Source organism: Lampetra fluviatilis, chromosome 67 (assembly GCF_964198595.1).
Source record: "Lampetra fluviatilis chromosome 67, kcLamFluv1.1, whole genome shotgun sequence".
Taxonomy (NCBI): Eukaryota; Metazoa; Chordata; class Hyperoartia; order Petromyzontiformes; family Petromyzontidae; genus Lampetra; species Lampetra fluviatilis.
The window spans coordinates 6,206,908-6,234,148 of NC_136341.1; the positions used below are offsets into that span (position 1 = coordinate 6,206,908).

At 55.8% G+C, this 27,241-nt stretch overlaps 1 protein-coding gene across 1 annotated transcript in view; it reads right to left on the reverse strand.

Moving 5' to 3' along the window:
• LOC144952417 (phosphatidylinositol 3,4,5-trisphosphate 5-phosphatase 2A-like) overlaps positions 1-27,241 on the reverse strand; it is a 71,782-nt gene that overhangs the window by 25,903 nt on the left and 18,638 nt on the right. Inside the window, exons 6-16 of the mRNA XM_078882813.1 lie at positions 27,233-27,241; positions 25,029-25,113; positions 23,265-23,345; positions 21,967-22,053; positions 13,998-14,142; positions 13,157-13,263; positions 11,179-11,281; positions 10,356-10,552; positions 9,080-9,197; positions 686-782; positions 23-161 (exon numbers count right to left, since the gene is read on the reverse strand). The exon at positions 27,233-27,241 is cut by the window's right edge and continues 132 nt beyond it. Of these exons, the coding sequence (XP_078738939.1) occupies positions 23-161; positions 686-782; positions 9,080-9,197; positions 10,356-10,552; positions 11,179-11,281; positions 13,157-13,263; positions 13,998-14,142; positions 21,967-22,053; positions 23,265-23,345; positions 25,029-25,113; positions 27,233-27,241 (1,168 nt within the window). The remainder of the gene's footprint in view (positions 1-22; positions 162-685; positions 783-9,079; positions 9,198-10,355; positions 10,553-11,178; positions 11,282-13,156; positions 13,264-13,997; positions 14,143-21,966; positions 22,054-23,264; positions 23,346-25,028; positions 25,114-27,232) is intronic.

Here is a 27,241-nt window from a genome sequence, read left to right on the forward strand (position 1 = left end):
CCCCCACCCCACTCTCCCTCACCGCGTACTCCATGTCGGTGCGGTAGTTGAGGTCTCCGAACCAGAAGAGGTGAGAGAAGCGGCAGGTGAGGTCAAAGGTCGCCAGCTGCTTCTCACCCAATGACAGCTGTCGGATAATGTCGAAGTAGTTTTGATTGCGTCTGTGGGTGGAGGGGGGTGACGAGGAGGACATTGACATCCACTCACTCGTTCACTCACTCGTTCAGTCACTCACTCACTCATACACTCACTCACTCATACACTCACTCATACACTCACTCATACATACACTCATACACTCACTCACTCATACACTCACTCACTCATACATACACTCATGCACTCACACACTCATTCACACACTCACTCACTCATACACTCACTCACACACTCACTCATACACTCACACACTCACTCACTCACTCGTACACTCACTCACTCACTCATACACTCACTCACTCATACACTCACTCATACACTCACTCACACACTCACTCACTCACACACTCACTCATCCACTCAAACACTCACTCATACACTCACACACTCACTCACACACTCACTTACTCACTCACACACTCACTCACCCACCCACATGCATGCCCGCTCACCCTTCTCACCCGCCCGCAACCCTCACCCCGACGCTCACCCTCCTCACCCTTCTCACCCTCACCCCGACGCTCACCTGGCCACCTTCTCACATCCCGAGGTGAGGTGACAGTTGACGAAGCCGAATGAGGTTCCATTGAACATGAACGAGACACCCACAGCGCCCTTGTTACCTGCACGTGGAGGGGGTACGCACCGTCACACACGGGGTCACAGGCAGTGAGTGGATGAGAGTGTGTGCGTGTGTGTGAGCATACGTGTGTGTGTGTGAGCGTGTGTGTGAGCGTGTGTGCGAGCGTGTGTGTGTGTAAGTGCGCGTGAGAGTGAGCGTGCGAGCGTGTGAGCGTGTGTGTGAGCTTGTGTGTGAGCGTGTGTGCGAGCGTGTGTGTGAGCGTGTGTGTGTGTAAGTGAGCGTGAGAGAGTGAGCGTGTGTGTGAGCGTGTGTGGAAGCGCGTGTGTGTGAGTGAGTGTGCGTGCGCGTGCGTGTGCGAGTGAGCGTGTGTGTGAGCGTGTGTGGGTGAGCGTGCGTGTGTGTAAGTGTGTGTGTTTGGCAAAACAACCTCCTACCTCCTCGCGGTGCCGGACGGGCAACACTGTCGTGGGCAGTGCTGTGGGGGGAGGCCCAATGCCCATTGGCCTCTCCCCTCATGGCGTCTGTGACCACCACAGTGGCTATAACGGGGGCTCTGGACGGGTGCGAGGGGCTGGTAACCCCTCCACCTTCAATTAACCACCACTAAACTACGAATTAAACATAAACCTGTAATTAATAAGCTTGTGCCGGAGGCCCCGGGGGGTCAGGCTTTTATGACGTCTCCTGGCCAAACCCCATTTGGCGGAGCCAGGAGATTGAATTTTAACCCTCGGGGCTCCTCCAGAAACAACGAAAAACCATTGCGGATGGCCACGTGGAATGTTCGAACGCTCACTGCGGAGGAGAGGCTGCCACTCCTCTGTCGGGAGCTGGACCGGTACCGCCTGGATCTCTGTGGCATTCAGGAGGTCCGGTGGACCGGTTTAGGCTCCTGCCACCATGAGGGGTGGACAGTCCTCTACTCGGGGCAGGAGACTGCCAAACAACAGGGTGTGGCTCTTCTTCTGAACAAAAAAATGAAGGGGGCGTGGGAGCGTGGCGGTGAGGTGTGGGAAGCTGTAAGCCCCAGGATACTTTGGGCTCGCCTTCCCATCAACCAGAGGCGAGGAGTGGTGGTCGTGGTTACTTATGCCCCCACCGAAGACGAACATCCGTGGAGGGATGCAGGCAAAGCCGATGAGTCGGACGCTTTCTATGACCTCCTGTCACAGGTGCTGGCTAAAGTGGCCACTCGGGATAGAGTCATCTTGTTGGGTGACTTCAATGCCCGAGTTGGTCATGATGCTGGCACCTGGTCTGGAGTGATTGGAAGGCATGGGCCAGATCAGCTCAATAATAACGGTAGGAGGCTGCTAGATTTCTGTGCAGCCCATGGGCTTGTAATTACCAACACGCTCTTCCGGCATCGGCGCATCCACACAACATCATGGATGCATGCCGGGTCCAAGCAAGAACATCTGCTGGACTACGTAGTGACGGACCAGCGGATGCGAGCCCATGTCCTTGACACCAGGACCTACCGTGGAGCTGATCTGCCCTCTGACCATCGACTAGTCATCTGTAAGATGCGCCTGCCATTCTTCCACTCCGGTGGTGGGTGTACACCCAGGATCCCATTCCAACCAAAAGTGGCCTGGTCTAAGTTAGCTGATGAAAGTTGCAAGCGAGAATTTCATCATCGCTTGCAGCTGGGGTTGGCATCGTCCCCCACTCCACCTGATGTCGAGGGTAAATGGGCGAGGTTTAAGACTGTGACTCATGCAGCTGCAATGGCTGCTTTGGGTACGCGGTCCAGACCTCCCCGGGAACCCTGGCTGACGGAGGAGGTGTTCAGGTTAATTGAGAAAAAGCGACAGGCCCACTCTCATCGCCTACAGCATCCCACGTCAGAGAATGAGGAGGTTTACCGCAGCCTTCGCTCGGAGGTTCGGAGAGCCGTAAGGCGCTGTAAGGATGGGTGGTGGTCGCGGGTTGCTGAGGAGATGGAGTCTGCCTCAGTGGCCCGCGATCACAAATCACTATTTAACTCCATCAAAAAAGTAACCTGCAGCGCCACACCCATTACCATCATTAGAGGAAAAAACGGTGATCCAATCTCCGACCCCCAGGAACAGGTTTGCAGATTTGCTGAGCATTTCTGTGAGGTCCTGGGGGAGGGAAAATCTCTCAGCCAGGAAAACATCATGGCACAAAGTGGGGATAACCCTGCTGAGGCTGCGGTGCCTCAAATATTGGAAGAGGTCACCCCCTGTGAGTGGCTGGCTGAGGTACCATCTGTTGAGGAAGTACTGAGGGCGATCCGGAGTCTGAGACCAGGGAAGGCACCGGGCAGAGATGATCTCCCAGGCGAAATGCTGAGGGAGGGTGGCGTTTGTGCACAGACTGCCCTATATGACATCATAACAGCAGTCTGGACCACTGGACGGGTTCCGCAGGACTGGAAGGATGCCCTGGTGGTCCCCCTCTTTAAGAAGGGGGACCGCACAGACTGTAACAACTACAGGGGCATCTCACTCGTCAGTGTGCCGGGTAAGGTCCTGGCAAGGATTATTCAACATCGCCTTGCTAGGCATGCTGAGGAGAGGCTTGCGGAGCCCCAATGTGGTTTCAGGAAAGGGCGGTCCTGCACAGATGCCATATTTTCTGTCCGTCTGCTACAGCAGAGGTGTAGGGAATTCCAAAAAGACCTACATCTCTGCTTTATTGACCTGGTCAAGGCCTATGATACCATCAGTAGGACTGGGCTCTGGGTTGTTCTTCGTGCTTTCGGAGTCCCTGACCCTCTGCTCACGATCATTAAGGACCTTCATGATGGTGAGCGGGCCCGGGTAAAACTACGTGGCCGGGAGTCGGAGCCTTTCCCTGTACACCTTGGGGTGCGACAGGGATGTCCTCTGGCTCCCACATTATTTAACATCTATTTCGACTGCGTAGTTCGTGAAGCCTTCAATAGCTGTACCGGGGGAATTACCATTTGGTACAGATATAATGGGAGGCTGATCGACGCCCGGGTGCGATCAAGGGATGGCTCCCTATTGGTCAACCACGTTATGTATGCCGATGATTTGGTAATAGCTGCTCATTCAGAAGAGGAGTTGGAGACGCTGCTGCTGAGACTGGAGTGTGCCACCAAGAGGTGGGGCCTTACCATCAGCCCCACCAAAACTAAGCACCTGCCTGGGTATTTTGTACCATCGGGCACTCTGCCCCCACAACTCCCAATCGGTGATGGGGCAGTTGTGGAGAGAGTAGAGAGTTTCCCATACCTGGGCAGTGTGCTCATGACCGGCTCCAGTTTATCAGCAGAGGTCTCACTCCGAATCAGTCGAGCGGCAATATCTTTTCATCGGTTGCGTAACGCTGTGTGGAAGCTACCTGGTCTGTCGCTCCGCACGAAGCTTCAGGTCTTCTCGGCCACGGTCATTCCCTCCCTTCTCTACGCTTGCGAAACATGGACCCCCATAGTGGAGCATCTTCGCCGGTTGGAAACATTTAGGCTGGCCTGCCTACGATCCATCCTGGGTTTAACCAGGCTGGATTGTGTGAGGAGCTCACAAGTCCTTGAAAGATCTGGGCAAAGTCCCATCAGTGAGCTCCTCCGGCAGGCAAGGCTGCGTTGGCTGGGTCATGTAGCCCGCATGCCCAGCCACCGCATGCCTAAACAGCTTTTGTTCGGCCGGATCGAGGGGGCTAAACGGGCGCGGCACGGGCTAGAGAAGAGATGGAGTGATGTGGTACAGGAGGACGTGGAGCTGAGTGGACTTGCCGATGACTGGTACCAGCGGTGTCAAGATCGGCCTCAGTGGAGGAGGCTCGTGAAGGACGCTACTGGGCAGTTGGAGGCAGTCGCCCTCCAACAACAACGGAGGGCGGAGGAGCGACGCTCACAACAACGAGCGGAGCGCCGGGTGGCTAAAGCACAGCAAGTTGGCACAGTAGGGGGCACAGGTGGTGCATCAGCCAGTCATCTCGGTCATCTCGGTCAGTCGACCCGTGGCACCTGGGTCTGCCCCGTGACCTCCTGCCAGCGGGCGTTCGACACTTCACGTGGCCTCAGGGTGCACATGGCCTGGCACAAGCGTCGTGGTGACGTCACCGCCACTTAGTGGCGAATGGCGGTTGTTGTTGTGTCCGGCAAAACAACCTCCTATCTCCTCGCGGTGCCGGACGTGCAACACTGTCGTGGGCAGTGCTGTGGGGGGAGGGCCAATGCCCATTGGCCTCTCCCCTCATGGTGACTGTGACCACCACAGTGGCTAAACGGGGGCTCTGGACGGGTGCGAGGGGCTGGTAACCCCTCCACCTTCAATTAACCACAACTAAACTACGAATTAAACATAAACCTGTAACTAATAAGCTTGTGCCGGAGGCCCCGGGGGGTCAGGCTTTTATGACGTCTCCTGGCCAAACCCCATTTGGCGGAGCCAGGAGATTGAATTTTCACCCTCGGGGCTCCTCCAGAAACAACGAAAAACCATTGCGGATGGCCACGTGGAATGTTCGAACGCTCACTGCGGAGGAGAGGCTGCCACTCCTCTGTCGGGAGCTGGACCGGTACCGCCTGGATCTCTGTGGCATTCAGGAGGTCTGGTGGACCGGTTCTGGATCCTGCCACCATGAGGGGTGGACAGTCCTCTACTCGGGGCAGGAGACTGCCAAACAACAGGGTGTGGCTCTTCTTCTGAACAAAAGAATGAAGGGGGCGTGGGAGCGTGGCGGTGAGGTGTGGGAAGCTGTAAGCCCCAGGATACTTTGGGCTCGCCTTCCCATCAATCAGAGGCGAGGAGTGGTGGTCGTGGTTACTTATGCCCCCACCGAAGACGAACATTCGTGGAGGGATGCAGGCAAAGCCGATGAGTCAGACGCTTTCTATGACCTCCTGTCACAGGTGCTGCCTAAGTGGCCACTCGGGACAGAGTCATCTTGTTGGGTGACTTAAATGCCCGAGTTGGTCATGATGCTGGCACCTGGTCTGGAGTGATTGGAAGGCATGGGCCAGATCAGCTCAATAATAACGGTAGGAGGCTGCTAGATTTTTGTGCAGCCCATGGGCTTGTAATTACCAACACGCTCTTCCGGCATCGGCGCATCCACACAACATCATGGATACATGCCGGGTCCAAGCAAGAACATCTGCTGGACTACATAGTGACGGACCAGCGGATGCGAGCCCATGTCCTTGACACCAGGACCTACCGTGGAGCTGATCTGCCCTCTGACCATCGACTAGTCATCTGTAAGATGCGCCTGCCATTCTTCCACTCCGGTGGTGGGTGTACACCCAGGATCCCATTCCAACCAAAAGTGGCCTGGTCTCAGTTAGCTGATGAAAGTTGCAAGCGAGAATTTCATCATCGCTTGCAGCTGGGGTTGGCATCGTCCCCCACTCCACCTGATGTCGAGGGTAAATGGGCGAGGTTTAAGACTGTGACTCATGCAGCTGCAATGGCTGCTTTGGGTACGCGGTCCAGACCTCCCCAGAAACCCTGGCTGACAGAGGAGGTGTTCAGGTTAATTGAGAAAAAGCGACAGGCCCACTCTCATCGCCTACAGCATCCCACGTCAGAGAATGAGGAGGTTTACCGCAGCCTTCGCTCGGAGGTTCAGAGAGCCGTAAGGCGCTGTAAGGATGGGTGGTGGTCGCGGGTTGCTGAGGAGATGGAGTCTGCCTCAGTGGCCCGCGATCACAAATCACTATTTAACTCCATCAAAAAAGTAACCTGCAGCGCCACACCTATTACCATTATTAGAGGAAAAAACGGTGATCCAATCTCCGACCCCCAGGAACAGGTTTGCAGATTTGCTGAGCATTTCTGTGAGTTCCTGGGGGAGTGAAAATCTCTCAGCCAGGAAAACATCATGGCACAAAGTGGGGATAACCCTGCTGAGGCTGCGGTGCCTCAAATATTGGAAGAGGTCACCCCCTGTGAGTGGCTGGCTGAGGTACCAGCTGTTGAGGAAGTACTGAGGGCGATCCGGAGTCTGAGACGAGGGAAGGCACCGGGCAGAGATGATCTCCCAAGCGAAATGCTGAGGGAGGGTGGCGTTTGTGCACAGACTGCCCTATATGACATCATAACAACAGTCTGGACCACTGGACGGGTTCCGCAGGACTGGAAGGATGCCCTGGTGGTCCCCCTCTTTAAGAAGGGGGACCGTACCGACTGTAACAACTACAGGGGCATCTCACTCCTCAGTGTGCCGGGTAAGGTCCTGGCAAGGATTATTCAACATCGCCTTGCTAGGCACGCTGAGGAGAGGCTTGCGGAGCCCCAATGCGGTTTCAGGAAAGGGCGGTCCTGCACAGATGCCATATTTTCTGTCCGTCTGCTACAGCAGAGGTGTAGGGAATTCCAAAAAGACCTACATCTCTGCTTTATTGACCTGGTCAAGGCCTATGATACCATCAGTAGGACTGGGCTCTGGGTTGTTCTTCGTGCTTTCGGAGTCCCTGATCCTCTGCTCACGATCATTAAGAACCTTCATGATGGTGAGCGGGCCTGGGTAAAACTACGTGGCTGGGAGTCGGAGCCTTTCCCTGTACACCTTGGGGCGCGACAGGGATGTCCTCTGGCTCCCACATTATTTAACATCTATTTCGACTGCGTAGTTCGTGAAGCCTTCAATAGCTGTACCGGGGGAATTTCCATTTGGTACAGATATAATGGGAGGCTGATCGACGCCCGGGTGCGATCAAGGGATAGCTCCCTATTGGTCAACCACGTTATGTATGCCGATGATTTGGTAATAGCTGCTCATTTAGAAGAGGAGTTGGAGACGCTGCTGCTGAGACTGGAGCGTGCCACTAAGAGGTGGGGCCTTACCATCAGCCCCACCAAAACTAAGCACCTGCCTGGGTATTTTGTACCATCGGACACTCCACCCCCACAACTCCCAATTGGTGATGGGGCAATTGTGGAGAGAGTGGAGAGTTTCCCATACCTGGGCAGTGTGCTTATGACCGGCTCCAGTTTATCAGCAGAGGTCTCACTCCGAATCAGTCGAGCGGCAATATCTTTTCATCGTTTGCGTAACGCTGTGTGGAAGCTACCTGGTCTGTCGCTCCGCACGAAGCTTCAGGTCTTCTTGGCCACGGTCATTCCCTCCCTTCTCTACGCTTGCGAAACGTGGACCCCCCTAGTGGAGCATCTTCGCCGGTTGGAAACATTTAGGCTGGCCTGCCTACGATCCATCCTGGGTTTAACCAGGCTGGATTGTGTGAGGAGCTCACAAGTCCTTGAAAGATCTGGGCAAAGTCCCATCAGTGAGCTCCTCCGGCAGGCAAGGCTGCGTTGGCTGGGTCATGTAGCCCGCATGCCCAGCCACCGCATGCCTAAACAGCTTTTGTTTGGCCGGATCGAGGGGGCTAAACGGGCGCGGCACGGGCTGGAGAAGAGATGGAGTGATGTGGTACAGGAGGACGTGGAGCTGAGTGGGCTTGCTGATGACTGGTACCAGCGGTGTCAAGATCGGCCTCAGTGGAGGAGGCTCGTGAAGGACGCTACTGGGCAGTTGGAGGCAGTCGCCCTCCAACAACAACGGAGGGCGGAGGAGCAACGCTCACAACAACGAGCGGAGCGCCGGGTGGCTAAAGCACAGCAAGTTGGCACAGTAGGGGGCACAGGTGGTGCATCAGCCAGTCATCTCGGTCATCTCGGTCGGTCGACCCGTGGCACCTGGGTCTGCCCCGTGACCTCCTGCCAGCGGGCGTTCGACACTTCACGTGGCCTCAGGGTGCACATGGCCTGGCACAAGCGTCGTGGTGACGTCACCGCCACTTAGTGGCGAATGGCGGTTGTTGTTGTTGTTGTGTGTGAGCGTGTGTGGAAGCGCCTGTGTGGGTAAGCGTGTGTGAGTGAGCGTGTGTGGGTAAGCGTGCGTGTGTGTACGTGTGTGTGAGCGTGTGTGGGTGAGCGTGCGTGTGTGTAAGTGTGTGTGTGTGTGAGCGTGTGTGGAAGCGCGTGTGTGGGTAAGCGTGTGCGAGTGAGCGTGTGAGCGTGTGTGGGTGAGCGTGCGTGTGTGAGTGAGCGTGTGTGGAAGCACGTGTGTGGAAGCACGTGTGTGGGTAAGCGTGTGTGTGAGCGTGCGTGTGTGAGTGAGCGAACGAGCGTGCGTGCGCGTGCGTGTGTGTAAGTGTGCGTGCGTGTGCGTGCGCGTGCGTGCGTGTGTGTAAGCGTGCGTGCTCGTGCGTGCGTGTGTGTAAGCATGCGTGCGCGTGCGTGCGTGTGTGTAAGCGTGCGTGCGCGTGCGTGCGTGTGTGTAAGCATGCGTGCGCGTGCGTGCGTGTGTGTAAGCGTGCGTGCGCGTGCGTGCGTGTGTGTAAGCATGCGTGCGCGTGCGTGCGTGTGTGTAAGCGTGCGTGCGAGCGTCTCTGACCGAGCGCGTTGGCGATGCCGGTCTTCACGCTTGAGCAGGAGACGTGGCTGACGCGGTGTTCGTGCTCCGCCTTCACGAACACGGCCAGCTTGATGCTCCACAGGCTGTGCACCGCCACCTGCAACGCACACACACACACAACACAAAGACAAAGGTCCCCTGTGTAGCCTTAACAAGACCGTTGGGGCAAGTGCCGTTAGCGAGCAGCGCCTATGAAGGCCGGCACGGCGAACGAGGGGGGTGGGTGGTTTCCTCCGGTACAGCCGCGGGCGGATTTTTTTGGGTTAGATCCAGAGGTCGCAAACGGGTTTTGATTCCTTACCTGTACCCGTCGCACCAGGGTCGCAAATGGGTACCCGTACCCGTACCCGGCCGGGTACAGGTAGCCGTTCCCTACCTGTACCCGTATCCTACCCGAAATTAATGACAAACGGTTACCCGGCCGGGTACGGGTAGGGTACGGGTATCAGGTACCCGATTGCGACCTCTGGGATGAAGCCATGTTGCAGGCGCGGGTGGGTTGATTCTAGGAACTTGAATTGTGAGAAGAGACAAGACGTTGGGAAATGAGTGACAAACGGTGACTCACCAGTGACTCACGGCCTACCCGTACCCGTACCCGGCCGGGTATGGGTAGCCGGGTATCGGGTAGGGTACGGGTATCGGGTACCCAGTTGCGACCTCTGGTTAGATCGCTGTGCCGGGCGGATATTCCTCCGGTACAACGGGAGGAAGATCGATGGCCGGGTGCGGTGGAGGGGATGGCTCCCTCACTGGCCAACCGCGTTGTGTTTGCTGGCGATCCGGAGTTACACGGAGACCCCAAAGATTCGCCGGGTTCGAAGCGCGGCGTAGCGCTAACCGTGACACCCACTGCTCCACAATGCGCGCGCACAGACACACGCACAGATACCATCACATACACACGCACAGACACACACACAGACACACGCACACACACGCACAGACACCATCACAGACACACGCACACACACAGACACACGCACACAGACACACAAGCACACGCACAGACACACGCTCACTCCGAGGGCGCTGCCGCTGAACCTGGAGCATGCCCACTCAGAGGTGGGGCCTTATCCCATCGGCCCCACCACAACTAAGCGCATGCCCTGGGTGCTTTCTGTCGTGCTGCTGAACCCGGAGCGAGGTTCGATCGCGTAACAAGTTAAAAAATTTACGCGACAAAACCCCTGCAATTACGAATGACACTGGCGGTGTACGGGACAGGTGGTGGGGTGGGGGGGGGAGGCCTCACGCTCTTGAAGTCCACGTCGGTGACATCTCGTAGCGCTGCCCGTAGCCCCTCGGCCCACTCGCGGTCGCTGAGCGGACACTCCTGGGCGCCCAGCGCGTACACGTCGTGAGCGAGGGTGAGGGTGGCGTCGTCGCGGGTACGACCCACGCCCTGAGACATCAGCCACGTGTGGAGGAAGCGTGGCGGCGGGGCGTTGCCTGGTCGCAGCGCAGACACCCCGCGGAGGAGTTACACGGAGACCCATAGAGTTACACAAAGACTCGCGGAGTTACACGGAGACCCGCGGAGAGTCGCCGGGTTCGAAGCGCGGCGTAACGCTAACCGCTACACCCACCGCTCCACAATGCGCACGCACAGACACACGCACGGTCACACGCACAGACACACGCGCAGACACAGACACACATACAGACACACACACACAGACACACACACGCAAACACACACACACAGACACACAAACGCAAACACACACACAGACACACAGAGCCACGCACACACACACAGACACACACACAGACACACACGCACAGACACACACACAGACACACACACACAGACACACACGCACAGACACACACACACAGACACACACGCACAGACACACACACACAGACACAGACACACAGACACACACACAGACACACAGACACACACAAACACACACACACAGACACACACGCACAGACACACACACAGACACACACAAACACACAGACACACACGCACAGACACACACACAGACACAGACACACAGACACACACACACAAACACACACACGCACACACAAACGCACAGACACACACACAGACACACACTCACCCATGTTCCACGTCCCCACGAAGACGGAGACCATGTCGGGCTCGTCGCGGTGAGAATGCTTCACCTTCATCTGCTGCAGCAGCTGACAGAACGCCTCTCGCTTCTGCAGTCGCGAATAAACGAAACAGGCAAAGGTCCCCCGTGTAGCCTCTCACTGGGCTGTCGGGGCAAGTGCTGCGAGTAGCAGCAGCACCTCACCGGGGCTACCGGTTGTGACCGGGCTCAGATCCATACTCTTTGGTGCTTCTTTCGGTAAAGTCACGTAGGCGAAAAATAAAAGATATAAAAAAAACGTAATAAAAGTAAATGAAATAGCTAAATAATTAATGTATAAAAAAATGTTTTTTACGTGACTTTACCGAAAGAACCAAAGAGTTTGGATTCCTTGCAATCACGAAAGCTTCAAATCAAGATTAGCATCTTCTTGGTTCTTTAGGTAAAGTCACGTAGAAGGGAAGTAATAAATAATAAAAATAAAACATAATAAAATAATTCTCACGACGTTTCGGCCAGACCTGTTTCTTCACCTGAAGACGGCTGCTTGCGTTGTGGCCGAAACGTCGTGAGAATTATTTTATTATGTTTTATTTTTATTATTTTATTACCGAAAGAACCAAGAAGATGAATCCCTGCAGTCACGAAAGCTGTAAATCGAAAGGAAGCTTGTGTTGCCTCCGAAACGTCGTGATTTTTAATTTATTTTTATTTTACTTTTATTAATTTTAATTTTTTTACCTACGTGACTTTACCGAAAAAACCTAAGAATATTAATTTTTATCTATTTTATTTATTATTTATTTATTACTTATTTTTCTACCTACGTGACTTTACCGAAAGAACCAAAGAGTATGGATCCCCTGCAGTCACGAAAGCTGTAAATCGAAAGGAAGCTTGTGTTGCCTCCGAAACGTCGTGATTTTTAATTTATTTTTATTTTACTTTTATTAATTTTAATTTTTTTACCTACGTGACTTTACCGAAAAAACCTAAGAATATTAATTTTTATCTATTTTATTTATTATTTATTTATTACTTATTTTTCTACCTACGTGACTTTACCGAAAGAACCAAAGAGTATGGATCCCTTGCAGTCACGAAAACTTCAAATCAAGATTAGCATGTAAATGTAAGATCGGGGGCACGGCAGTGACCATGTCCGTTGGGGGGGGGGCGTGTCCGGGAAAGGGGAGGGCGTGTCCGGAGAGGGGGGGCGTGTCCGGGGCGGGGCGTGTCCGGAGGTAGTGGTGGCGCTAGTGGTGGTGGTAGTGGTGCTGTCCAGGGTGCTAGTGGGTGGTGGTGGTTGAAGTGGTGACGGTGGGTGGTGGTGGGTGGTGGTGGTGCTAGTGGGTGGTGGTGCTAGTGGTGCTGTCCAGGGTGCTAGTGGGTAGTGGTGGTGGTGGTGGGTGGTGGTGGTGGGTGGTGGTGGGTGGTGGTGGTGCTGGTAGGTGGTGGTGTTGTCCAGGGTGCTAGTGGGTGGTGGTGGTGGAAGTGGTGACGGTGGTTTCCAGGGTGCTACGGTGGAGGCTCGAGAAGGACGCTGCTAGCAACAACAACGGAGGGCAGAGGAGCGACGCTCACAACAACGAGCGGCTAAATGCAGCAAGTTGGCACACTAGGGAGGTACAGCTAGTGGTCATCTCAGTCAGCCGACCCGTGGCACCTGCTGGGTCTGTCCCGAGATCTCCTGCCAATAGCGGGCCTTCGACACTTCACGCGACAGCCTCAAAGTGGTGCACCTAGCCTGGCACAGCTGCCGTGGTGACGTCACCGTCACGTAGTGGCGAATGGCGGCTGTTGGTATTGGTCCAGGTTACTAGTGGTGGTGCTCGTGGGTGGTGGTGGTGGTGGTGCTGGTGGGTGGTGGTGTTGTCCAGGGTGCTAGAGGGTGGTGGTGGTGGTTGTGCTAATAGGCGGTGGTGGTACTATTGGGTGGTGGCGTTGCTAGTAGGTGGTGGTGGTGGCGGTGTGTCAAAGAGACCCGCGCGTCGGAGAAGATGAAGTCCCTGCGGTTGTTCTTGTCGCGGTCGCGGTCGAACACGATGCTCAGCTTATTGTGGAACCGCTGGGACTTGATGAGCTGCAAGACTGGCACAGCAGATCGCCATCAGCATCATCATCAACAGGGAGCATCGTCATCAGCATCGTCATCAGCAGGATCTCAGTGTCTCCGGCGTGGCCATTGTTAGCCCACTGAGAGAGAGACACCCAGACCCAGGGCTCGAACCCAGCCTCTCAGTGTCTCCGACACGGCCATCGTGAACCCACTGAGAGAGAGACACCCAGACCCAGGGCTCGAACCCAGCCTCTCAGTGTCTCCGTCACGGCCATCGTGAACCCACTGAGAGAGAGACACCCAGACCCAGGGCTCGAACCCAGCCTCTCAGTGTCTCCGTCACGGCCATCGTGAACCCACTCAGAGAGAGACACCCAGACCCAGGGCTCGAACCCAGCCTCTCAGTGTGTCCAACACGGCCATTGTGAACCCCCTGAGAGACACCCAGACCCAGGGCTCGAACCCAGCCTCTCAGTGTCTCCCACACGGCCATCGTGAACCCACTGAGAGAGAGACACCCAGACCCAGGGATCGAACCCAGCCTCTCAGTGTCTCCGACACGGCCATCGTGAACCCACTGAGAGAGAGACACCCAGACCCAGGGCTCGAACCCAGCCTCTCAGTGTCTCCGACACGGCCATCGTGAACCCACTGAGAGAGAGACACCCAGACCCAGGGCTCGAACCCAGCCTCTCAGTGTCTCCCACACGGCCACCCTGAAACAAAAGTAGTCACAACAATGAATGAGTGGTGGTGGGGGGCTTACTGCGCTCATGCGTGTAGCTGTCCACCTCATCCAGACCTTCTTTGTTTCTCCGCAGCATCACCAGCCTCCCCTCCTCCACCTCCACGCGCAACAGCGGCTTTTTGCCCAGCCGGGTGAACTCGGAGAGGTGTGAGTCCACCTTGACCTGCGGTGGTGGCGGTGCAATAGAAGTACCGAACAACATCGTCTTCACGTGGTGCCCCCACACACCCACCCGCTCATCCACTCGCACACTCACCGACTCACTCGCTCACTCACACACTCACTCGCACACTCACTCACTCACTCACACACTCACTCACTCACACACACACTCACTTACACACACACTCACTCACACACTCACACACTCACCCACTCACTCACTCACTCACCGACTCACTCACTCACACACTCACTCACACACACACACTCACCGACTCACTCACTCACTCGCTCACTCGCTCACTCACTTACTCACCCACTCACTCACCCATTCACTCACCGACTCACTCACTCACTCACTCGCTCACTCACTCACTCACACACTCACTCACTCAATCACCGACTCACTCACTCACTCACTCGCTCACTCACTCACCCACCCACCCACACACTCACTCACCGACTCACTCACTCACACACTAAGTCACCGTGAGCTGTGGTGGTGGTTCTGTAATAAACGACTGGACCACGATGTCTGTCCCAGTGTCCTTTATTATTCGGTTCGTGCTGTACACCCACACGGCTGTCTTTACTCTGTAGCTTCTCCACGGTGCTGACTCCAATGTCGGCCCGATCCACAACAGCAGCTCCGCTGCTGTTTCTCTCACACAGCCCCCCTTGGCTGTACTCTCTGCTGCTCTTCTCCCTCCGCAGCTCTCACAGCTTCTTGCTCTCTCTCTCTCTCTCCGCAGCTCCTCCTGGCAGCCACACCGCTGCCTCTAACAAGCAGCTCTCTCTCTCTCTCTCTGCAGCTCCTCCTGGCAGCCACACCGCTGCCTCTAACACGCAGCCCTCCTGGCTGTCTCCTCCCCAGCTGCACACCACTCCGCAGCTTCCTCTTATCTTCGGGGTTGGCTCCCGATCGCCGTCGGCGCCCCCCCTCTCCACACTTGCCCGCGTGGCCTCACTCTTTTCCGCTCACACCCCGACTACTTTCCCCTTCCGGTTTACCCGCTTAAAGCCCCGAACCTTACCCCCACGTCACATGACTCCACCCCCCGTGACGTCACCTCCGGAAGGTCGCTTACGCCCGCATTACACCACCCTCCCCCGTAGAAAAATCCCAGCCGACCTCGGCTGACCAATAGCAAATCGTAATGCGGCGAACCGAGCTTCCCCCCCTAAAGGACACTAAGCATATAATGTAACAACAAGAACAACAACAACGCAATGAACATCAACGATCGTACAAAAGCATGCAATAAATACAACTGTAAGAAAAAAATAACAAGACAGCAACAATCAACGAAACGTAAGCGATTTGGAACGTGTGCGGGTCGCCGGCCCGTCCCGGACGGTCGGCGGCCCACTCGCAGAACGGGAACGCGATGAAAGTCGAGGAATGACAGGGGGTAATCCCCCTGTCGCAGCTGGAAGTCCACCGACGTCCCGTGTCCCTAAAGAGTTAGTCTTGGGCTTGTCCTGTGACCGTGCCCGCAGCTGGGTCGGAAGGGCTGCAGGGCTCGAAGGTCCCGCAGACCTGGCAGGCGTCCTCCGAGCAGGGCCCCTCGTCCCCCGCAATGTCACGGCCGGCCTGTCTGGAACAGGTACGACAGGCGCTCCAGCGAGATCAATGGACGCAGGCAGGGGAGAGTCAGCAGCAACAGACCCCGGCAAGGCAACATTGGGGGATGACGCATCATGTAAGGGAGCAACATATGGTTTCAAGCGCGACGTATGCACAACCCAGCGACGAGACCCAATCTGGACGCGTGCTGTCTGTGGGTTGGGAACCGCAATGAGGCGTACGGGACCCTGCCAGGGTTTGTGCAATTTCGGCGAGGTCCCCGGACGTACCTGTGGACAATGAAGCCAGGCTAGGTCCCCAACCTTCCAAGGGCACTCCCCCTCAGACCGTCGCGCATATCGCTCGTTCCGGGCCTGGGCTTTGGCCGTAGCCACGCGGGCATTCTCCCGCGCCTCCGTGACTCGGCGAACCGTGTCCTGAATGTATTCAGGAAGTGGTTTACGAGGTCCCTTCACCCCAGTTCCCAATTGCACATCCACCGGCGGCACGTTTTCCCGACCATACATAAGGTAAAACGGCGAATATCCTGTAGCCGCATGAGGCGTCATCCTGTACGCCGAAAGCACCCCGGGGATGTGCAGATCCCAATCTGATTGTTGTTCACTCACGGTGTGGCAAAGCATGGCAGACAATGTCCTGTTCAGCCGTTCAACCATACCATCCGTCTGCGGATGGTATGGGGATGTCCGTACTTTCTTAGTCCCAAGGCCCGCGCACACTTCCGCCAATAATTTAGAAGAGAAATTCCTGCCCTGGTCCGTGAGGAGTCTCTCAGGCGCCCCCTTATCCATAATATACCCAAACAAAAATGCGTCGGTAATGGCCGCGGCCGACTGATCGGGCAACGGCCAGGCCATCGGCCAACGGGAGAGGTACTCAACCCCTACCAGCAAATATTTATTACCCCTCGCCGATGGTGGAAAAGGTCCCAATATGTCCAGTGCCACCAATTCATTGACTCGAGACACCTGAATCGACTGGAGAGGCGGCACGTAAGGATGTTTCGGCGGCTTACGTTGTGCACACGCAGGACACGCGCGCACGTGCCCTACGACATCTGTCGCCATGCCGTGCCAAAAATAATGACGTTGCAACGTCAACAAGGTCTTCTGCACCCCTAAATGTAAGAGAGTGTCACAATGGAGGGTTCTAATCAACTCGAACCGCAAGGACGTTGGTACCACCAGGCGCCAACGTTCCTGGAACCCCTCCCGCCACATAAGCAGACCATCTCGGAGAGCGGTTTGCGGCCCCACAGCCGTACTCGGACTCCCATCGTCCTTAGCAGACCGCTTCCGCAAGGACACCAATGACTCATCCATCATCTGTTCCCGGATCCAGACAGACCGCGGCAGATTCAAAACCCCGTCAGCCGGTCCCGGTTCCATCGGAGTGTCCGACTTCTCGACGGCCAACGTGAGCGGCTGAGGGGGGTTTGGAATCGGCGAACACCTATGCGTCCCCGACTCACATTTACAAGGGGCGCGCCGCGGTAATCTGGAAAGTGCGTCAGCGTTCGCATGGCGCACTCCCTTCCGATGTTGAATTTGGAAGGAAAATTCCTGTAGCGTGTCCAACCAACGTGCCAACTGTCCGGATGGCTGGTCAATTTTAAGGGCATATTGCAAGGCCGCATGATCCGTACGCACAATAAAAGAACGACCGTAGAGGTATGGTCGAAATTGCCGTAGGAAAAAAACAACCGCCAATAGTTCTCTGCGAGTGACACAGTAGCGGGTTTCCGCAGGAGACAAGACTCGGCTACCATACGCCACGACACGCTCTACACCCCCTTTAGACTGTGATAACACCGCCCCAATACCTGTGTCACTCGCGTCCGTATCAAGAATGAATGGGTGATCGAAATCGGGATAATCCAATGTTGGGGCCGTGGCCAATAGATCACGCAGACTCCGAAAGGCCGCCTCCTCCGGCTGTCCCCAAACAAACTTCCGTCCTTTACCCGTAAGGAGATGCAAAGGCCTCGCAATCGTCGCAAAACCCGGCACGAATCTTCGGTAATACGAGGCAAATCCCAAAAACCGCCGAACATCCCCCACGGTGGCCGGAGTCGGCCAATCCCGGACGCACGCCGTCTTTTCCGGATCCGTGGACACTCCCTCAGCGCTCACAATGTGCCCCAAATAGCGGACGGACCGTTGCAGTAGGTGACATTTCTTTGGTTTGAATTTCAATTTGGCAGAACGCATCCTCGTGAACACTGTCTCCAGCCGCGTCAAATGTTCATCGAATGTGCGGCTGAAGACAATGATATCGTCCAAATATATAAGACATGTCTCCCACTGCAACCCCGTCAAAACGAGCTCCATCAATCTTTGAAATGTAGCAGGGGCCGCATTCAATCCCATCGGGAGACAGTTGAATTGAAATAACCCCTGCGGCGTACGGAATGCGGTTTTCTCCCGTGAGGACTCGTCAAGGGGAAGCTGCCAAAATCCCGAAGAGAGGTCCAGTGTGGAAAAGAACTTAGCCCCCGACAATGCGTCGAGGGAGTCATCCATACGCAGCAGGGGGTACGCATCTGCCACCGATATCTTATTCAATTTGCGGAAATCAACACAAAATCGCAATTTGCCATCCTTCTTCTTAACCAAGACGACTGGAGCGCCCCATGGGCTGTTAGATGGCGATATAATGTCCGCAGCCAACATGTCTTCCACTGCCCCCCGTACGTGTTCTCGCTCCGCAGGACTCATCCGATGCGAATTTAATCGAATAGGGGCAGCATCGCCCGTCTCAATGTGATGGTAAAGCAAGGAAGTGCGGCCCAAATCCAAATCATCGGAGCTGAACACGTCGGAATATGTCAACAACAATTTACGCAGCGCACCACGTTGCTCCATGGACAGGGAAGAATTTTCGTCACATAATTGAGCAACCCAACGATCATCCGAACTCCTTGGCTCGGAACCCCCAGCAACAACTCCCCGGCTATGTGGACAATCATGGGTCGCAAACGCCGTAGTGGCATGTGCCACAACCGTACCGGCCGGGACACGGACGTTTTCTCCCCCCGCATTAAGCACCTGTAAAAACGGTAATTGATCCGGCCGGACGATGGTCTGTGCCCCCACTAACGCCAACCCGGTTGTTATCGTGGCGGACGGTGACAACAAGACCCCTACTGCTCCTAGCCGATCAGGCAGGGGCTTCCGATACCGCAAGGGTATAAGCATCTGTGTACCAGGTGGAATGTCCACAGATGCGACGGACAGCGCCTGCACTTGTACGGCCGAAGCAGGTCGCCCCCAGGGCGACGGCAGAAACGAGATTTGACGGCCCCCCGGCAGTTCAATACAATTCTCATTGATTTTGATCAAAATGGGCATCTTAGCCAAAAAATCGGTGCCTAACAAACAAGGAACCGCCAAAGATCTCGATATCAACACAACACCCGAGGCCGACACATCCCCAATAGATATCTTAGCATCCACCTGACCCACGATACCCATGCTACCCCCGTTCGCAGCGACGCACGACCCATAAACCGGACGCACAGCCCGCGACGGAATGCCCAACAGATGGAAAATGACATCCGATATAATAGTCGCAGACGCGCCCGAGTCGACCAAAATGCGCACGTCCACACCTTGTATGGACCCCGGTACAGTGGACGAACCCGTAGCGGCCGCGACAACTCTCCGTGCCAATTTGCGCCACTGCGTAACTGAATGACAAGGCCCCGTCGATGGCCTTTCTTTAACAACAACAATAGGATCGCGCAACACAGGTGGTGGGTGAGGTGGAAAGCCTTGCCGAGTGTCTGGTGCGTGCCGACATGCCTGTTTCGGAGGATCTTTAGCCGACTTGACCGGTGCCGAGGCCTCCTGCTGCGGCGGAGCCGGGAAGCGGGCCCAGCAGTCTCTGGCGTAGTGGCCCCTACGCCCGCAGCGGAAACATTCGGCCTCGTTGCGCCGAAGCGCAGGCCTCGCCTCCTGACGGCCCCGTTCTGGTAGCACCGCGCGCGGTCTCGGCCCGCCGCGTCCCGTCCATGGAGCGGAGGCGGCCGTCAGTTGTTGAGGGCCCCGGTCATCCGGAACATAGACGGCCTGCGCAGGGTTCCACCCCAGCGCCTCCTCTTCTTTGACGGGCTCCCCCGTCCACGCCGTCACTTGTTTCCAGCGACGGAGGTTGAATTGCGCATCGAGACACTTAGCAGCCATCCGGGAAGTTAGCTTCTCATGCCCACACACAGGCATGGGGATCCCTAGATCCCGAGACAGCTCCAACATTTTCCCTAATATGAGAGGCTCCAGCAGGTCCTGTGGCGTCTCAGGATAAGCTGCCATGGCCAGCTCCAGCACCGCACCCCTGAACGCCACGGGCGACTCCTCTGGTGCTCGTTGTCGTTGAGCGAATCGCCGATGCGCATCATCTGGTGGCTCATAAGCATCGGCCATTTCTTGAAAAACACCACATAAAGTTGCCTTCTTATCGGTCGCTATGGAACGGAAGAATCGGACAGATTCGTCGTCCAGGAGAGTCGGCAACACCTCCAAAGCCTCCGCATCGGTCCATCTTGCTGTGCGTACCGCCGCCAAGAAGCGGCAGGCGAACGCGCTCCAGTCCCCACCGACGGAAAATTCTTTAACTGTTGTAAGGTGGCGACTCCGACTCCTCTTCCCGCCGTCTTCCAATGGTGGTGGTTGTGATGGCAAATTCAAAATGGCGTCGGCCCGCGGCGTGGCCAAGATGGCGGTTTGGCGCCACGGAGCGCGCAAAATGGCGGCCTCTTGCCGCGTGGGCAATGGCGGCGGCAGGACAGGCAACGTGGCGGCCCGCGGAGCACCACTTGCATCATCCATCGTCCCTGGCGCGACGAGATGGCATAGATGCGCCAGGACGTCCTGAAGTGCCTCCAGTTGTACCGCCATCGCTTGCCATCGTTGATCCGCGTCTGATGATGTCGACGGACCCGCCACCGCGCCAACATCCTCCACACCCGTTCCCGTGGTCGCCTCAGCCTGGCTCTCCTCCACCACCCCAACAGGATCCGTGGTTGGAGGGAGTTCGTCGTCGTCGGACGAAGAAGCCGATGCAGGCGCCGGATTAACTTTCTTCCTCACTTGTTTCGACATGCCGTTGCACTTCCGACACCAGTGTAATAAACGACTGGACCACGATGTCTGTCCCAGTGTCCTTTATTATTCGGTTCGTGCTGTACACCCACACGGCTGTCTTTACTCTGTAGCTTCTCCACGGTGCTGACTCCAATGTCGGCCCGATCCACAACAGCAGCTCCGCTGCTGTTTCTCTCACACAGCCCCCCTTGGCTGTACTCTCTGCTGCTCTTCTCCCTCCGCAGCTCTCACAGCTTCTTGCTCTCTCTCTCTCTCTCCGCAGCTCCTCCTGGCAGCCACACCGCTGCCTCTAACAAGCAGCCCTCTCTCTCTCTCTCTCTGCAGCTCCTCCTGGCAGCCACACCGCTGCCTCTAACACGCAGCCCTCCTGGCTGTCTCCTCCCCAGCTGCACACCACTCCGCAGCTTCCTCTTATCTTCGGGGTTGGCTCCCGATCGCCGTCGGCGCCCCCCCTCTCCACACTTGCCCGCGTGGCCTCACTCTTTTCCGCTCACACCCCGACTACTTTCCCCTTCCGGTTTACCCGCTTAAAGCCCCGAACCTTACCCCCACGTCACATGACTCCACCCCCCGTGACGTCACCTCCGGAAGGTCGCTTACGCCCGCATTACAGTTCCATAGAAGTACCATACAACTTCACGTGGCACCCTCCCCACCCACTCACTCGTCCACTCTTCGAATCATCCACTCCTTCACTCACCAACCCACCCACCCACACACTCACAGACTCCGTAACCTTGCGATTTGGTAGCGGTGGACGTGGTAGTTCCATAGATGTACCGTACAACTTCATGTGGCACCCTCCCCACCCACTCACTCATCCACTCATGCAATCATCCACTCATTCACTCGCTCACTCAGCCACCGATCCACCCACACACTCACAGACTTCGTAACCTTGAGATGTGGTAGTGGTGGACGTGCTGCTTCCATAGATGTACCGTACAACTTTATGTGGCACCCTCCCCACCCGTCCACTCACACACCTCAACCTCCAAGCCACGCCTCCAACCCACCTATCCCCCCACCCGTCACTCTCCTGGCTTAAACAAGCATAATAACAACAACAACCAATCAATGGATATGAATCATCGCCGCGATAATTGACGGTGGCGATGTCACAAACGCCGTGTACCTCAAACAGTGCACTGTTCGCCGCATTCCTCAGGGTGTGAGATGCTGGGAGTTGGATTCCGGTGAGGCCTGGCAAGGCCTCAAGGATCTGTGCAATCGACAAGAAACAGAGCGGCGCGAGACCACGGCCTTGTCAAAACGCCGTCACACATGTAGCGGTGATAACTACTCGCTGTTCGCAAGCTGTGAGAGAGCGGATCGTAAACAAGGTTTTCCCGCTCGATCAAACGGTCAGGGTCAAATAGGGTGAGGTGGGATCCAAACGCCAGATTGGGAAGGACCAATCGGAGGGTTCTACAAGGTGGCCGGGGATTGGACAACGCGGTCACGAACAGGTATAAAAGCCGGAGCACTGAGAGCTCTTGGCCAGTTCTGCTACACGAAGACCCAAGTCCGCCGAAGACATCTAGGACCCTGGACCAAGCCTTCCAGCCCTTATCAGGGCTAGGGCTCAGAGTAACCAGTGGTCAGCGGCGGGCAGAGGTCGCAAACGGGTTTTGATTCCTAACCCATACCTGTACCCGGCCGCACCAGGGTCGCAAACGGGTACCCGTACCCGTACCCAGCCGGGTACGGGTAGCCAGGTATCGGGTAGGGTACGGGTATTGGGTACCCGGTTGCAACCTCTGGTATGAATCCTTGCAGTCACGAAAGCTTCAAATCTAGAATGAATTGAGTGGGTCGGTGAGTGAGTATAAATATACAAATCATATGATGCTGCTAATCCTGCATAATGCACGGGCATAATATGACTTTTAAACCCCCCGCCCACTTCCTACGCATTTCACAAGTAGTGACTAATCCCATATCTGCATTTCCCATAAATATGCTAAATTCCTCTGTTGATATGCTAATTATTTTGTCAAGGCGCTCTTCCCCCTCCAACCCAGCAGCTTAAATATAAGCTGCCAAGCCTGGTGGTGTTTCATTCAGATGCTGTCTTCCTGACAGACCTGTTCTTCACCTGAGGACGGCTGCTTGCGTTGTGGCCGAAACGTCGTGAGAATTGTATTTTATAATGTTTTATTTTTATTATTTTATTATTTCCCTTCTACGTGACTTTACCGAAAGAACCAAGAAGATGAATCCCTGCAGTCACGAAAGCTTTAAATCGAAATACAAATCATAGTCAACGTTCAAGTCAACTGGGCCTGCTGTTTTTGTAGCACAAGTGAAACTAACTCTACCCTTCCCATCGGCTGCCCCCCACGGGGGTGAGGGGGGTAGGCGATGGGTGGTGGGGGGGGAGTCTCAGTGGTGGCAATTCCACATTCCCATGGCAGGGAGCCGGTCATGTACCTTCTTTTCGAAGGTGGTCAGTCCTTCGGAGAGCGTTCCTAGCTTGGTAACGACGTCTGCCAGAGCTGGAACTGAAGATGCCTGTGGGAACAGATGGGGATTGGTCCTCACACCACTACACCAGGTACTCATTTGAGGCCGAGTCGACCCAGGGGAGGCCCGGTTCAGATAATCGCCGTCACCGAGGGTGTTTCGGTTGCGAGCGGGAATCAAACTCGGGGTGGCTGGGTTCATCGCGCAGTGAACTGGCCACTGCACCACCACTCCCCACACTTTACCACCGACACCACCACCATCACCACCACCACCTCCACCATCACCTTCATTACCACCTCCACCACCACCACTATCACCAACATCACCGTCAATATCGCCAACATCACCGCCACCACCATCACCACCGTCACCACCACCTCCATCATCACCTCCATCACAACCTCCACCACCACCTTCATCACCACCTCCACCACCACCACCACTATCACCAACATCACCGCCACCACCATCACCACCGTGACCACCACCACCATCACCACCACCATCACCATCACCACCACCACCATCACCACCATCACCTCCACCATCACCTCCACCACCAACACCACCACCACCATCTTCACCATCACTTCCACCATCACCTTCATCACCAACACCACCACCACCTTCACCATCACTTCCACCATCACCTTCATCACCACCTCCACCACCACCACCACTATCGCCACCACCTCCACCACCATCACCACCGTCACCACCACCTCCATCAACACCATCACCTCCATAACCACCTCCACCACCACCTCCACCATCACCTCCACCATCACATTCATCACCACCTCCAACACTACCACCACTATCGCCACCACCTCCACCACCATCACCACCACCACCTCCACCACTATCACCAACATCACCACCGCTCCCCACACTTTACCACTTTCACCACCACCACCACCACTATCACCTCCATCACCACCTCCACCACCACCTTCATCACCACCTCCACCACCACTATCACCAACATCACCGCCACCACCATCACCACCGTCACCACCACCTCCATCATCACCACCACCATCACCTCCATCACCACCTCCACCGCCACCACCACCACCACCACCTCCACCATCACCTCCACCATCACCTTCATCACCACCTCCACCACCACTGCCATCACCACCACCACCTCCACCATCACCTCCATCACCACCTCCACCATCACCTTCATCACCACCTCCACCACCACCACCACCACTATCTCCCAACATCACCGCCACCACCATCACCAACGTCACCACCACCTCCATCATCACCATCACCTCCATCACCACCTCCACCACCACCGCCACCACCGCCACCATCACAACCTCCATCACTACCTCCAACACCACCATCACCTCCACCATCACCTCCACCATCACCACCACCTTCATCACCACCTCCATCACCACCACCACCAGCACCAACACCATCACCTCCACCATCACCACCAACACCGCCACCACCGCCATCTCCACCATCACCTCCACCATCACCTTCATTACCACCTCCACCATGACCTCCACCATAATCTTCATCACCTCCTCCACCATCACCTCCACCATCACCTCCACCATCACCTCCACCATCACCACCACCATAATCTTCATCACCACCTCCACCACCACCTCCACGATCACCTCCACCATCACCTCCACCATCACCACCACCTTCATCACCACCTCCACCACCATCACCACCACCACCGCCACCACCACCGCGTACCCGGCTGGCGGTGTGAGCCACCACCAGCGGCTGGTTGAAGGCGCGCCCCAGGTGATCCAGGAGGCTCATCACGTGGTCCAGCTCCCTGGGGCGCACACACCGCATGGCACACAACATCGTCATCGTCAACATCGTCATCAACATCGGCATCAACATCGTCATCAACATCGTCATCGTCAACATCGTCAACATCATCAACATCGTCATCAACATCGTCATCGTCAACATCGTCATCAACATCGTCAACATCATCAACATCGTCATCGTCAACATCGTCATCGTCAACATCGTCATCGTCAACATCGTCATCAACATCGTCATCGTCAACATCGTCATCGTCATCAACATCGTCATCGTCAACATCGTCGTCAACATCGTCATCGTCAACATCGTCATCGTCAACATTGTCAACATCGTCATCGGCGGCGTCATTGCCATTGTCATCGTGACTATCATCATCGTCATCATCTTCATCATCAGCATCATCGTCATCGTCTTTTTCTGCAGCATCATCGTCATCAGCATCATTATCAGCATCGTCATCATCAGCAGCTTAATCAGCAACATCATCATCATCGTCGTCATCATCATTATCATCATTGTCGTCATCATCGTCGTCATCGTCATCATCATCGTCATCATGATTATCGTCATTGTCGTCGTCATCGTCATCATGATTATCGTCATCATCGTCATAATGATTGTCGTCATCATCGTCGTCATCATGATTATTGTCATCGTCATGATAATCAATCGTTGTCGTCACGGTATCGTGCATCCACGCGTGATTGTGAGTCGGCACGGCACGGATGCTGCAGTGGGGAAGGGAAAAGAAGGAAAACAGACGGAACAAGAAGGAAAACGAGAATAGAAGAAAAAAACGAAGGGAAAAAAAAATGTTATTAAGGAAAAGTGGGAAAAAGGGGGGGGGGGGAGAAGGAAAAAGTAAGAAAAAGAAGGAATAATGAAGAAAAAAATGGAGAAATGAGGAAAACTAAATAAGAAAAAAGAACAATGGGAAGAAAACATCGAAGGAAAAAAAATAGGAAAGAAGAATGAAAAACAAGGAAGAACCTAGATTTGAAGCTTTCGTGACTGCAAGGATTCATACACTTAGTTATTTCGGTAAAGTCACGTAGGTAAAACATTAAATTAATATTAATATTTTTATTAATTTTAATTTCATTTAATTTCATTAAAATTAATATTTTTTATAAATTTTAATTTCATTTTTTACCTACGTGACTTTACCGAAAGAACTAAGAGTAACAAGGAAGAACCCCCCCCCCCTTCCCCCCAGGCCAGGGCTGTGTAGGCCGGGCCACGAGGAGCAGCAGCAGCAGGGGGCGTGGTAGAAGGGGGCGTGGTCATAACCAGGGGCCGTGGCCATGGGCGTGGTATGACGCCTCGCCAGGGGCGTGGCCATGGATGTGTTCGTCACGGGAGGAAGGGGGCGTGTCCGTGGGGGGCGTGTCCGGGGAGAGGGGGGCGTGTCCAGGAAGGAGGGGTGGGCGTGTCCGGGAAGGGGGGGGGAGTGTCTGGGAAGGGGGGGAGTGTCCGGGAAGGAGGGGGGGGGCGTGTCCGGGAAGGGGGGGGGGAGTGTCTGGGAAGGGGGGGAGTGTCCGGGAAGGAGGGGGGGGGGCGTGTCCGGGAAGGAGGGGGGGGGGCGTGTCCGTGGGGGGCGTGTCCGGGAAGGAGGGGGGGTGGGCGTGTCCGGGAAGGGGGGGTGGGCGTGTCCGGGAAGGATGGGGGCGTGTCCGGGAAGGAAGGGGGGTGGGCGTGTCCGGGAAGGGGGGGGGGTGTGTCTGGGAAGGAGGGGGGGGGTGTATCCGGGAAGGGGGTGGGGTGTGTCCGGGAAGGAAGGGGGGTGGGCGTGTCTGGGAAAGGGGGGGGTGTGTCTGGGAAGGAGGGGGGGTGTGTCCGGGAAGGAGGGGGGGGTGTGTCTGGGAAGGGGGGTGGGCGTGTCTGGGAAAGGGGGGGGTGTGTCCGGGAAGGGGGGTGGGCGTGTCCGGGAAGGGGGTGGGCGTGTCCGGGAAGGGGGGGTGGGCGTGTCCGGGAAGGGGGTGGGCGTGTCCGGGAAGGGGGGGGGTGTCCGGGAAGGGGGTGGGCGTGTCCGGGAAGGGGGGGGGGTGTCCGGGAAGGGGGTGGGCGTGTCCGGGAAGGGGGGGGTGTGTCCCGTGGTGATGCCCCTCCCCCCTCCTCACGTGTGCAGG